At 38.2% G+C, this 14,069-nt stretch overlaps 1 protein-coding gene across 1 annotated transcript in view; it reads right to left on the bottom strand.

The window, feature by feature from the left end:
- LOC124789117 overlaps window positions 1-14,069 on the bottom strand; it is a 209,455-nt gene that overhangs the window by 112,344 nt on the left and 83,042 nt on the right. The window contains exons 11-14 of the mRNA XM_047256405.1: window positions 12,058-12,247; window positions 9,974-10,129; window positions 5,683-5,943; window positions 4,977-5,144 (exon numbers count right to left, since the gene is read on the bottom strand). Of these exons, the coding sequence (XP_047112361.1) occupies window positions 4,977-5,144; window positions 5,683-5,943; window positions 9,974-10,129; window positions 12,058-12,247 (775 nt within the window). The remainder of the gene's footprint in view (window positions 1-4,976; window positions 5,145-5,682; window positions 5,944-9,973; window positions 10,130-12,057; window positions 12,248-14,069) is intronic.

The following is a 14,069-nucleotide window of genomic DNA, read 5'->3' as shown; positions in this document are numbered from 1 at the left end:
AAATATCCTTCAACTTTCCCCACAGAAAGAAATCTGGCGACATCAGATCCGGTGAACGTGCGGGCCATGGTATGGTGCTTTGGCGACCAATCCACCTGTCATGAAATATGCTATTCAATACCACTTCAACCACAGGCGAGCTATGTGCTGGACTTCCATCATGTTGGAAGTACATCGCCATTCTGTCATGCAGTGAAACATCTTGTAGTAACATTGGTAGAACGTTATGTAGAAAATCAGCATACATTGCACGATTTAGATTGCCATCGATAAAATGGGGGCCAATTATCCTTCCTCCCATAATGCCGCACCATACATTAACCCACCAAGGTCGCCAATGTTCTACTTCTCGCAGCCATTGTGGATTTTCCATTGCCAAATAAAGCATATTACACCGGTTTACGATACCGCTGTTGGTGAATGACGCTTCGTCACTAAATAGAACACGTGCAAAAAATCTGTCATCATCCTGGAATTTCTCTTGTGCCCAGTACATGACGCTCAAAGTCATCGCCATGCAATTCCTGGTGCATAGAAATATGGTACGGGTGTGATCGATGTTGAGATTCCCTATTCTCGTGCAGTTAGTCTGCTACTGATGTGCGGATTAGCCGCAACAGCAGCTAAAACAACTACTTGGGCATCATTTGTTGCAGGTCGTGGTTGACATTTCACATGTGGCTGAACACTTCCTGTGTCCTTAAATAATGTAACTATCTGGCGAACGGTCCTGACACTTGGATGATGTCATCCAGGATACCAAACGGCATACATAGCACATGCCCGTTGGGCATTTTGATCACAATAGCCATACATCAACACGATATCGACCTTTTCCGCAATTGGTAAAAGGTCCATTTTAACACGGGTAATGTATCACGAAGCAAATACCGTCCGCACAGGCAAAATGTTACGTGATACCACATACTTATACGTTTGTGACTATTACAGCGCCATCGATCACAAAGCTAAAAAAGTGGTCCAACTAAAACATTCATATTTCTTTACATACTACATGAATATGTAATAAAAAGTGAGGGTTCCAATTTTAAAAAATGCAGCTGATATCCGTTTGACCTATGGCAGCGCTATCTAGCGGGCCAACCACAGTGCCATCTGGTTTTTCCCTTCAAAGTAGAAGAGTTTCGTTCTTTGTAGTTTTTTCGTTTGATGCTTATTTTGTGAGATATTTGGCCCAGTCACTATTAATGGACCAACCTGTATATATAAAAAGGAAGTCACCTCATTCCATAATGTTCTTGCTAGGTCACTGTCCCACTACAAAAATAATCACAATGCAATAGCAACTTCCTGGACAATTTTCTTACCAAAACAAAAGCTGACTTATTTCAAACAATATATTAAACTTTGTAACACAGCAATTTTGTTGGAAGCTTCTCAGAAAGACCCTTCAGTTTATTGCACTATTTTATCTAATACCATCAAAGGCTATCAGCATGAAAATTGTTACAAGCATCTTTCTATATTATTTACACTGCTTCTGCACAAGGGTAATACGTGAAATAATGATTGATTGAATTTAATACATTCAAGAAAAAAAAAATACCTTATTAACATGAAACAAGTCACTTAAACTGAATCTTGCTTTATTTCTCCACTTGACAGTTCTTTTATTTTAGTGTTTGTGATATTTATCCAAAAGCTTTAGAATCCCTGTCTCAGTCAGCTACTGCCACTTTCAGCAGCATTCTTCACTTTGGCATCATTTCCATAATGTTTCCTGCCCAGGAACACTTTGAGTGTCTTGTAAAGGTGTCTTTAACAGTTTTGTTATTCACACGATTCCTCAATTCATTTGTAACGAATGACATAAGGATCAAGTTTTGTCATACACATTTGTTCATCCATTGTTGAACACTACACATCACTTTCTCACATTTCTTTTGTTCATTATTGTATCTACACACACTTTCTTTATGCGACAGCAAATATCTGCAAATTTCAGCTTCAAAGCGTTCAAAAATCAAGTTACACTTCTCAGCTCGAAGTTAGTATGACTGTGTCACACAGTTAATTTCATCAATCACAAAATGCACAACAACTTGTTTCAAGTGACAAACAACACTGAGACAAAAGTCAAGTAAACCATCTGATGTTGGCAAGAAGCCTGGTATCGGTCATTTGTGCAATGGCAACATGAAATAAGTCGTTACTTCCCGAATCGCCCTCATAAAACACCTGCAGATTTTTTCTTTCTTGAATTCATTCATTCATTCATTCATTGTCGTATTGCTGGGAACTTCTCATTCCATTTGCCACTAGAAGTATATCTCTCATGCCCAAGATTAACACCTATCCAAAGCAAATGTTGAGGATTGATTTTTTATCGAGTCTTCTGTTTTTACAGATGACAATACTCTTAGTTCCTAATCCTGGCTACATCTGTCATCTGCTTGCATTAACATTCTTCACTGCAAGATGCTTCTGCAGCCTCTGAAGTACTTCTCTGTGACTGTACAATGCAAGAGGATAAACTGTCACCATCTATAAATCTGAATTCTGGTTAAGAGCTGGTTGTTAAAAATTTCAAGTCTCAGTGGCAAAAAAACTGAATGACAGTTCCTCTACAGTTAGTTCACAGCAGGAAAGAAGAGAGATTTTTTTTTCAATGAGGCATTTACAAGGGTGAGTCAATAAATCACAAAATGAGGTAACGACATTATCATCACTCCCAAGTATCAGCTTGCAGTCTATTTCACTTTTCAACCTCCTCTAACCCTTGTCAATTTAAACAATTATCCAATTGTTTGACATGCCTTTGGAAGCCTGCAGAATTCTTGTGGTACTTGTTCCATCAAACAACTGACCTCTTGAGCTACAGCCTCATTGTCTTCAAGCTACTGCCCCACCTATCTTGTTTAAAAGAGCCCAAACACACAAAATCACTGGGGGAAAAGCTGAGATTGTATGGTGGATATTCCAAGCATTTCCATTTACATGTGTGTTTGTCTTGTTGCATGAGGGCCTAAATTTTTAACCTAAATAATCGCACCCACTCTCTGGAATCTAGGAAGACTGTAGCATTAAGCTTGCAGTTCTGGTACAGTATCATCAATCTCATAGCAGATCTGGAATGTATCTCTCATACTGGGAGGCCCTGCTAACGGTTTGGGTGATAGTTTCTCCATTTGTTGTTTCCTGTTGCCAGAATTTTGCACACAGGATATTACAGACAAAGTAATAGATGCCTTGTTCTGAAAAATCTGACTAATATAAAATACCGAAAACCTGTGCACAGCCATTTGAGAAATGTTAGTATTAAAAGAGTGGTGCTTAACTGATACTGAAGATTTATTGCTCTCAAAACATGAATATCATAAAACTGTGAGATTGCACAGGATGATTCTCTATTAGCTCTGCCGTAATGAAATGAAATCATAGTGGAAACAAAATTAATAGTTTTACTGCTACTATAAATTACCGTATTTACTCGAATCTAAGCCACACTCTAAACTAAGCCACACCTGAAAAATTTGACTCGAAATAAAGGAAAAAAAAAAATTCCCAAATCTAAGCCGCACCTGAAATTTGAGACTCGAAATTCAAGGGGAGAGAAAAGTTTTAGGCCGCACCTCCAAATCGAAACAAAGTTGGTCCATTGTAATATGAGACACAATTTAGGTCGAATGAATGACGAAACAGGTACAGTAGTTTGGTATCGAGTCGAAAGCTTAGCAATTAAGCTTTACCAGGTAGCCATTGCTATGCGTAAGGCGCTCCGTCCGTATTTATATGGATACCCTTCCTTTTTCACGTGCTTCATCTGGTTTGAATCGATTGCTTATTTTGCTTTGATCTGATAAGTGCCGTTTTCTATGTTATACGTGTTTACGTCAGTCACTCTAAGCTGAAAATGCATTACTATACTGTGTCATGCATTGTTTGTCGCATTCTGATAGTGCGTGTTTACGGCCTGTCGCTGCTCGCGGCATGGCTTGCTTTTGTGCGCGCTACCGCCGCCTACAATTAAAAAAAGAGAGGAATCGTCTCATTAGCGAAACAATGGCAAGAGACTGCTATTTGTTGTTACTTACACTGCTGCTTTCTTTGACAATGATGAACAAGAAGCAAATAATAGACTGCGTATGATAAAACATGTTCTGAACGAGAGTTTGGCGAAAATTTTTCTCTGTTTGAAACTCTTTGCGACCGCTTCTTTAGTACATCAAATTCTGCACAGAAATTAGTCATCTTAGATTTAAAAATCTAGTCTGTTGCCGTGCTTCGTTTCTGACTGTATCACTATTAGGCATAAGAGTAATACGAATATAAACATGACACGATACGTATATTCTTCCGCGTTTGCTGTTGTCTCACTCTAGTTTCGTAGTTTATTTGGCAGACAGGATTTAAATGAGATAGAAGCAAACACGAAATAATACATGGCAAAATGTTTATATTATATTCGTATTATTCTTATGGTGAAGAGAATACTGCATGTGATTCACATTTCATCAGGGTCCTATTAGCAACCATCTCTTCTCACAGGAAGAAAAAAATTCAGAACGTAGAGTTGGCCATATTGACAAAAATCCCAGTATTACCAGTCGGATTTTCGTAGTACATTGAAATTCGAAGATGAACAATACGGAATTTGTGTTTACTTCTTTGGATAATGTATGAAAAAGCAGTGGTCGAAACTCGGGCGGAGAAAAAAAAAAAAAAAAAAAAAAAAAAAACTCGTCTTCCATATTTTTTTTTTTTTTTATTTTATTTACTGACGCAGAGGTTTTGGCGCCAGTATTTATCTTTGTGCCTGCAAAGGATGCCTGTGTAGCGCTACATATATTCGACGGCAGAAGTTAGTTGTGGCGGCACCTATCAACATTTTTCAGAACTTCCGCTTGCTTTGCACTCGATTCTAAGCCGCAGGCGGTTTTTTGGATTACAAAAACCGGAAAAAAAGTGCGGCTTAGATTCGAGTAAATACAGTATGTAACAAAATAATACATAACCTGTAATGACTGTTTTATGAGCTGTGCCACCTCACTGTTCTGCGGGTCTTTCTCTCTGCCAATCTGGAATTTGACAAGGCCACTAGTGTTCCTCAACACAGAAGCAGCGTAAGCTTGTGTAACGCCAACCAGTGACTTTCCATCCACTTCAATTATCTGATCATTCACCTAAAATAAAAATAAAAAATTGATTAATGAACAGTCATGTGTTTGGCACAATAGATACGTAATTTCTTTCAGTAATCTACACTAAAAAGTGCCACTTAGTGTAAAGAAATTCAAACTGACAGTAAAATTATCTGAGAGAAACACGGCATGGTTACTGTTTTTCAACCAAGTAAATGTGTCCAAAATATAAAATGTTCTGAATTAGGAATCTAGCAACAAAAATTGAATATACAGTCTAGCCCCAATTATTCGTGTGCAGATTATCCGCAACTCCGCCCCAGACATCACGTACACAGGGACAACTACACATACAAGCATAACTTCCCTAGAAGATATTAAATAGATATACACACTAATATTATGGACTGTAGATCTTAACATCTGAAAAAAAACTTAATGTTTTTTTTTCTTTTTGAGTTACAGCCTTTATCATCTTAATCCAGTTATTTTTGTCCAATTCCAATGAGTACAGCCACATCTCACTTTGACAATTTCATTGCACACACGTTTGAAAACATAAATATTTGTCCAAGTATACCTGTATGCGGCCATCTCTAGCTGCAGCACCATTCTCTGTAATTGTCTTGACAAATATGCCAAGTTTCTCCAGACCGGCGTCTGCTCCCACGCCCATCCCTATGATGCTGAGACCGAGCCCTTCAGGCCCTTTGGTCAATTCCACAGGAAATACATCCATTTTTTCCACTCTCTTCTCTAACTCGTACTCTGCAGATGCTGCCACTGGATCGACATCCTCATTACGGCGATCATAATCTGTCACTGAAAATGTGCTGTACACCTGTGAAGCAAATAACTGGAAGTTGACACAGGGCAAGGCTCTCTGCACTCCAATGCAGTTTTGGACCACAAAACAGTTCACAAGATGATACTATCATGTCAGGGAGCACAACAATCAGAACATAAATACAAAACTATGTCAGTACTCATCTCCTGAGAATCCAGTTTCCTTAGTTCTTACAGTACAAAGACAGTTTTTACAGTACAGAGAGTGTTTGTATTAAATGAAACCAGAATTATCACACGTCAAAGTCAGCTTCAATTTTTGAAAACAGCGGGGACCCACTACTATTCTCTTTCCAGCTATACATCTTCACAAAAGCAAAAGCAGATTCAATTATTTACATGAAAAAACTAGAAAGAAAAATTAAAGAAAAAAAAAAAAAACACACCAAAATAACATGGAAGTTACATGTAGAAATATCTAACAGGAATGCTACACATATTCCTGGTATTTTTTCTCTTTATGGCATTAGCCTTGTGTAGGAATAGCAGAGGTACTATGAAAGCAAAATGGCTGGGCTGTTACTGCTATAGAAAAGGTTTCTCTTTGATTATGTGCTCAATGAAAAAGTCATACAGTGTTTACAGTCACATTTAGGATATAAGCAAAATATTTCACACTATATGTTTATGAAATATGGAATCGCACTGAATGTAATATTTCTTTAGTTACTATCTTTAAATGCTTGTATAAAGATCAACAACACAATCACAGCACCACACTAGACAGCTGACCGTTTCACTTGCACACACTAACTGTCTTCACATCTTCCTACTACATTAGTGATTTACATGCATAGCCCACAAATTTGACTATACAATGTAAAAAATTGAAATAATGACAGTGTCATTTATGTCCACTGAAATATTCAGCCATTTATGGGTTCCTTTGTACTAATTCAGATTTCCATAAAACTGGTGAAGAGTTGAAATACACTTTTAGTTCTTGTTTCTAAAACAGGAAAAGCATATGCTAAGTGACAAGTGATAGGTGTAATATGAAGTGCAATAACAGGATAGGCCAAACTGTTTGAAGATGAGCTGAACTGTCTTGAAAATAGTTACAGAATGACCAAAATGTATGAAAATTATGAAGTGACTGGTGTGTTTTTAATAACTTACTCCATTTTGAAAACAGTGGATGCTGACACTTTTCATCCATTCAGCCTGAACTGAGTAAGAATATAAGAAAAAAATGACTATTTTTCACAATACATTTTCCTTCTCCGAAGTTGATACATATACAAACATGACCTGTCACTTCAAACAGCGATGTCGTATAGGATCATTCCGAACTTTGATGTTTTGTGTAGTACTGGATAAGAAAATATACATGCATTTCTCTTTCTAGGATTAGACAGTACTTGCCATGCCCATTCCTTAAGAAACTTAATCAGTATGTCACTAATCACTTTTAAGAATACACTGCAAACTACATTTTCATTCAATTTTGAGCTCCAATACTAGTACAGGGAGGTTCAGAACTTTCCATGTTAAATTTTGCCTCGATGTTGACTTCGCCAATGAACAACCTGTTTTGCAATACCAACAGGCTGGCCACAGGAAAGGTACCTTCAAATTTTAACATCTCATTGACATCAGGGTTGTTAGAGAGGAGGAACTATCTCTCAGAACAAGGACACTGGTACGGGCTATTCAATGGAACGATCTCAGCATTAACCTCATGAGTCTAAGGAGGCTACGAAGAACCTAAATCTAGGTGACCAGATCAGGATGCGAGCCCAAAAGACTCCCAAATATGAGCCCAACATCTTAACCCAGATGCAATTAAACAGATTTTTTTGTTCATGGAGTTTCAAAAAAAGACAGAGGTTCATTTCTTCATTTCCAATATGTGTAACATGGTTAAAAAATCTATCTTTACAGTTTCTGCAAATGTTCACATGTTATATGATGAAGGGAATGACTTGTGCATGTATCACTATCTTTTTATAAAGTGATTCATATTCTTGCTTTTCCAAACGTATGAGCTTATTGTTGAAAAAATATCAAGTTTTATGGACTAGTACATTCTTTCAAAAGAAATGAAACATTTTCAGTAACACATTTAGTTCACAAAAATGCTCAATAGGTGCACACTACTACCTCTGGGGGTCATAAGTATGAGCAAATACATTTGTTTCCCATTGGCATTGTTGACAAACACAGGGTGAAAACTTCAACATATGTATCTGTGATTACTGTTCCGCCTCCTTACCTTCTTTGAGCAGACAATTAGTTATCTGTCCACCTTTCCCTTACATCAGACAGTCAACTTATAAAGTTTATTCCATTCCATAAAACAACAGAAAATCCAGGATGGAATAATGACAACACTATAAAAAGAATCTGTTGCTATTCGCGATATATCTGATGAGATGCTGAGGCGCGCGCGCGCGCACGCACGCACGCACAACACTCTGTTTGTTTGACAGTCTCTTTGTTGTGCCTATCTGCATCTGCGACTAACATCTCCGCTATAGGATGAGTAGCAATCTATCTGTTTCATAATACTGTTGTTATTCCATTCCATGCTAGGCTGATTGGTGTAGCAGCCAGTTTTCATATTTATATAAAAAGCCAGTGGCACTATGCTGCAGTTCACCCGGTGGCAAAGACTATTTCAAGTGTCTCTTGTTCAATGGTTCCTTTATTAGATGGTTTATTACCAATGTTCTGACTAACTGCCCCACCAGTCAGTGATAGGCACTGCTTTGATAGCCTTTCAGAAATCTAAGGAAGCCTTGACCACACAAAATGCACTATTTGTAATAAAAATAACTTAACTGAGATAGTCAATTTCTTAATTTTATAATTATCTTGTAAAAAAAATGCACACAATGAAGATCAAACCTTAGAATGACAAAATGAAAAATAAATGTACAGATGTGAAGTTAGTGTGTGCAAAAATTCAAATCTTGATGCACAAGGATCAATGAACTTGTGTCAGAAAATTGTGTTAATGAATAAAAATTGCAAGTCTTTTTCCTACACTATAATCATAAATAGGACCGTTGCAGTGTAAGAGTAAGTATAATATGCTTGACAGTGCTGGAAAACATGTGAAACATTAAGGAAAGAAAGAAAAAGGGTGAATGTATGTCTCATTCATGAAATAAACCTTTGACTAAATTGCAGTTTAGGTGCAAGAATATACAGCAGGTGTGTGTGTGTGTGTGTGTGTGTGTGTGTGTGTGTGTGTGTGTGTGTGGGGGGGGGGGGGGGGGGGGGAGGCACTGGTGGAGAGGGAGGAGGGCAGCACGCATGTGCATACATACGCAACTTTTTAGAACAGCAAACATATCCATTGGTAAACCTTCAAATGTCAAGACATCTTGACAACACCAAGCCAGAACCCTTCTGTTCTCTGGTAGAATACAGACTATGTTATGTGTAATTGAATGACATGAAGTCAAAGGGATGTCTTTCTAAAGTAATGGGACATAAAAATATTTTTCACAGTACTTCTGAACTGAAATATATGGCTGCTACTGAAATGCACACAGCTGCACAGTCAGTAATATAACTAAAAAACTACCTGGCTCAATTGTTTCCGAAGATTATGTAATAAGATACACTGCAGTGAGCACAGCTACAACGAAGATCATAGTCCATCTAATCTACTGTTACTAGTGATTGGACACTATAAAATCAGCATAAATGCAAAATCTTGTTTCAGGTCATGTAAACTAGAAATTACCAAATGAAGCCAGAAAAATGGAACAGTGGGTTGTTCTCAGAAAATGAGTGAGAATCTGAGAGTGATATAATTTTGGCTGTTTTTATAGGTACTGTGTGTGAGTATGCCTGAGATCAAAATTGGAAATGTTCTAATTGCGTACAGATGATTAGAACATGATGGAGCAGTTAATGTCAAGATTACTACAACAACTATTATTATTATGCCATTGCACAGCAGAATTTAATTCACAAAAGTGAATGAAGAATACAACCTACAATGTAAAACATCCACAACTTAATCACAAGTGAGATGTAAAAAGTCAAGTTATTGAGCAACATTTACTGACCCTTATAGGCTCAGTGCTAAAGGTAACTTTTGTACTCTTTCTCTTAATTGGTATTCGATATTCCATGTCCTCATCTTCATCTGATTCTGGAAGCCCTGGAACCTCCATCCAGAAGTGCCCATCTTCAAAGTAGTGAACACCATTCTCAATAAGAATCTGTGAACAACAAAAAACACGACAAGTTTCAAATGTAGGGCATTAATATCTTTCCAATTCAAAATGAAAAGCGAAAGGAAACTGTATAGCTTACTCAGTTACTGGGATTTTGTGTAATGTGCACCTTAAGAATACTGCTCTGAATATGATGCTATATGTTCAACATAAATAAATATTACAATACAATAAAGAAAAAGAAACAAACTAGTGCTTCTTGTGTCACTCTCAGAATAATAATCAAACTTAATATTCTTCATCTACACAGAAATAAAAAAGTTTTAAATCAAATTATTATAACTAAATGATGGTTTAATTCTACCTTTCCAATATTTGATTTTCTCGCTCTTTCTTTGATCTCTTATTTATTTATATTTATTTATATGAATATAATAGAGGGAAATATTCCACGTGGGAAAAATATATCTAAAAAGAAAGACGATGAAACTTACCAAACAAAAGCGCTGGCAGGTCGATAGACACACAAACAAACACAAACATACACACAAAATTCTAGCTTTCGCAACCAATGGTTGCCTCGTCAGGAAAGAGGGAAGGAGAAGGAAAGACAAAAGGATATGGGTTTTAAGGGAGAGGGTAAGGAGTCATTCCAATCCCGGGAGCGGAAAGACTTACCTTAGGGGGAAAAAAGGACAGGTATACACTCGCGCACACACACACATATCCATCCACACATACACAGACACAAGCAGACATTTGTAAAGGCAAAGAGTTTGGCAAAGAGTTTGGGCAGAGATGTCAGTCGGGGCGGATGTACAGAGGCACTGCCTCTGTACATCCGCCCCGACTGACATCTCTGCCCAAACTCTTTGCCTTTACAAATGTCTGCTTGTGTCTGTGTATGTGTGGATGGATATGTGTGTGTGTGCGAGTGTATACCTGTCCTTTTTTCCCCCTAAGGTAAGTCTTTCCGCTCCCGGGATTGGAATGACTCCTTACCCTCTCCCTTAAAACCCATATCCTTTTGTCTTTCCTTCTCCTTCCCTCTTTCCTGACGAGGCAACCATTGGTTGCGAAAGCTAGAATTTTGTGTGTATGTTTGTGTTTGTTTGTGTGTCTATCGACCTGCCAGCGCTTTTGTTTGGTAAGTTTCATCATCTTTCTTTTTAGATATATTTATATTTATTTATTTATTTATTGTTCTGTGGGACCAAATTAAGGACAAGTCTCCATGGTCATGGAACGAGTCAATACATGGAATTATAACACGATAGTAGAAACAGATAAAATGAAATATATAAAACATATTCAGGCGATAAGTCTTAAGTTTAAATAAAGAAAATCAACAATGTAACACTGGAATTTGCTTAATTTTTTAGCCTTTCCAGGAGCTCCTCGACAGAATAGAAGGAGTGAGCCATGAGGAAACTCTTCAGTTTAGACTTAAAAGAGTTTGGGCTACTGCTAAGATTTTTGAGTTCTTGATGCAGCAGAATACTGCACTCCTTTCTGCACAAGAGTCAAGGAAGTGCATTCCACATGCAGATTTGATTTCTGCCTAGTCGGTTACAGATATGGCTAAGTTACAGATATGGCTAAGTACTGGGCTAACATACATAGAACAATACTTCAGTATTCTGCTAGATACCCCGTCATATCCATAAGAGCTCTTGGTCTTTAGTGATTTAATTATTTTATTCTATTTAATTATTCTATTCTCCTCACTTTAATAGAGGAAGGCAGGAAAAATTACTGTACAAAGTAGGTCATTTATCAAGCAACTCAGGTGATATGATACAGATGTTACGCAATTTCCACAAACATAGACTAATGGGAAAACAGAAACAAGTATTACAGTTTTCATCTGCTTAAACGCGTTCTGGACTCGCGCACCGGGTTGCTGTAGTGGCTATAAAGAATCCATCAAAAATATGGGTTTTAACCTTCAAAACTCTCATACTTTTACTCACCACTTTCCCAGGCGCTGGCTTGTAATCCAAGTCATTTGCTTCAACTACATCAACATCATTCAGACTGCTTACAGAGCCCAGCAAACCAGACTCAGAGCCTGATTGGGACCCAATGTGACTCGACGTCATCGAGTCTTCCATCGTTACACTGGTATCACTGCGAGACCTGTGCTGACCTCCGAGGCAAGAACTGTAAATAGATAATTAATTTCAAAATGAATGAACATTTAAGATAAACAATGGGATATTGTGTTAAGTATTTCCCTACTCAACAACTATCTTTCAAAACTACAAAACTTAACACCTATGCTGCCAGGGAAAAAAGGGAATGGTTTACATCAGTGTAACTACGTACTCATACACAGAGTCGGTGATTTGAGTTGCAGTTCTCTAAGACAGTTGGAACAGCCATCAGAGCGCATTAGTGTTGTTTTTGTTTAGTGTTGTTATGCCTGGTAGGGTATGTGAGGGGCGTGAACAGTGTCAATACTGAGTAATCACTGAAGGACGCTGAGATAACACATACTCTTAAGACAGCATTACCAGCACCTGACAAAGGTTTGAAAGGGGCCTTGATGTTGGTCTCCATTTGACCAGCTGATCAAATTGGGCAATATCCAGATTTGTGGGGCATTTGGATGCAACCGACACACTGCTGCATGGGAATGCAGGGGCAGCCACGCTCATTGGCAAGGTTACAATCGACCACATCTGGTCAGATCAAGGGTAGATCTAATTGTGCACCGAGCACATTGTAACCCCTTCACATCTGTGCCCGCCATTCGGAAACAAGTAATGGGCTACTTGCAACGTTCTGTGTTATCCTGCACCTTTAGTTGGAAGCTAACAGCAGTTGGACCAGGGAATAACCACCTCATGTGCAGGCTGCCTTTAACAGCACAGCACAAAGATCTGCATTTGGAGGTGTGCCGTGACCAGGAAACTTGGACAGTTGATGAATCGCCTTACACTGAGTTCGGTGAAGAATCACAGTTCTGCACTACCCAGGATGACTGCTGTCAGCCAGTAGGGTAGCAACCTGAGGAAAGTTTCCATTCTTCCAGTGTTTTGAAAAAGCGCGGCAGTGTTACACCTGGTGTTCTGACACGGGAAGCCGTGAGGTACGACTTCAAGCACGACTGGTAGAGACTGAGGGAACCCTGATTGCACAATGGTACATCTCTAACATTCTGCATCCTTATACATTAACTCTCAAGTGACAGTGCCATTTTTCAACAGGACAATGCTCATCCACAAATGGTACATCTCTAGCTGTCTGTGTGATGTAACTGATGGCTACTGGAGTGCATCGACAACAGTTGCGGGCCTGCTTGGCTCAGGAGAAGATATATCAGCTTCATGGAAAACATCACATACTCTCACAATTTGAAGTTTCATTCTGCTTCCTCTTCTCCTTCTAGTCAGTTTACAGAAGTGTACTACGAAAAATCTGTAACTATTGTAACAACTGATAAGGAATCTGAATGAAGAAATTCATCAAAATGTAATATGATAATTACATTACACTTCCACATGTTGTGGTGTTCTTTGTGGTCAAGAAAGAAATACTGGGGCAGCCAATACATAAGCTGAAAAGAGCTTTCTAGCTTTCCAAGTGTTTTACTAGCAAAAGCACTGTTGATGAATAATGAACGAACTATTACACTGTTATGTAGTATACCAACAGCAACAATTATAAATTACCTTAAATTTCATGAAGAAAAGGAAAAGTCAGTTTCAGTAACAAATGAGAGTCTGCAATGAGGTATGCAGAGTTTTATAAGGTGACCAATGAATGAACGCAGTTGCCAGGCACAAGGAGAACACAGTTTCGGTTGCATGTTAATAAGTCTCTTTCTTAAACACCAAATACAGTTCTCCACAAGTGCTCTACGATGTGGAATAAAGAGGCAACCAAGTTGAAGCGGAGTGAGGGAGAGATTGACAACTACAGGGATGAAACAACTCCTGCTAAATTAGGAATGATACAAAATATGTAGCAATAAATTAAA

This window comes from Schistocerca piceifrons, chromosome 3 (assembly GCF_021461385.2).
Source record: "Schistocerca piceifrons isolate TAMUIC-IGC-003096 chromosome 3, iqSchPice1.1, whole genome shotgun sequence".
In the NCBI taxonomy this organism is placed as follows: domain Eukaryota; kingdom Metazoa; phylum Arthropoda; class Insecta; order Orthoptera; family Acrididae; genus Schistocerca; species Schistocerca piceifrons.
The sequence above is the reverse complement of the archived record's forward strand: the minus strand, read 5'-3'. Positions and strand labels throughout refer to the sequence as shown.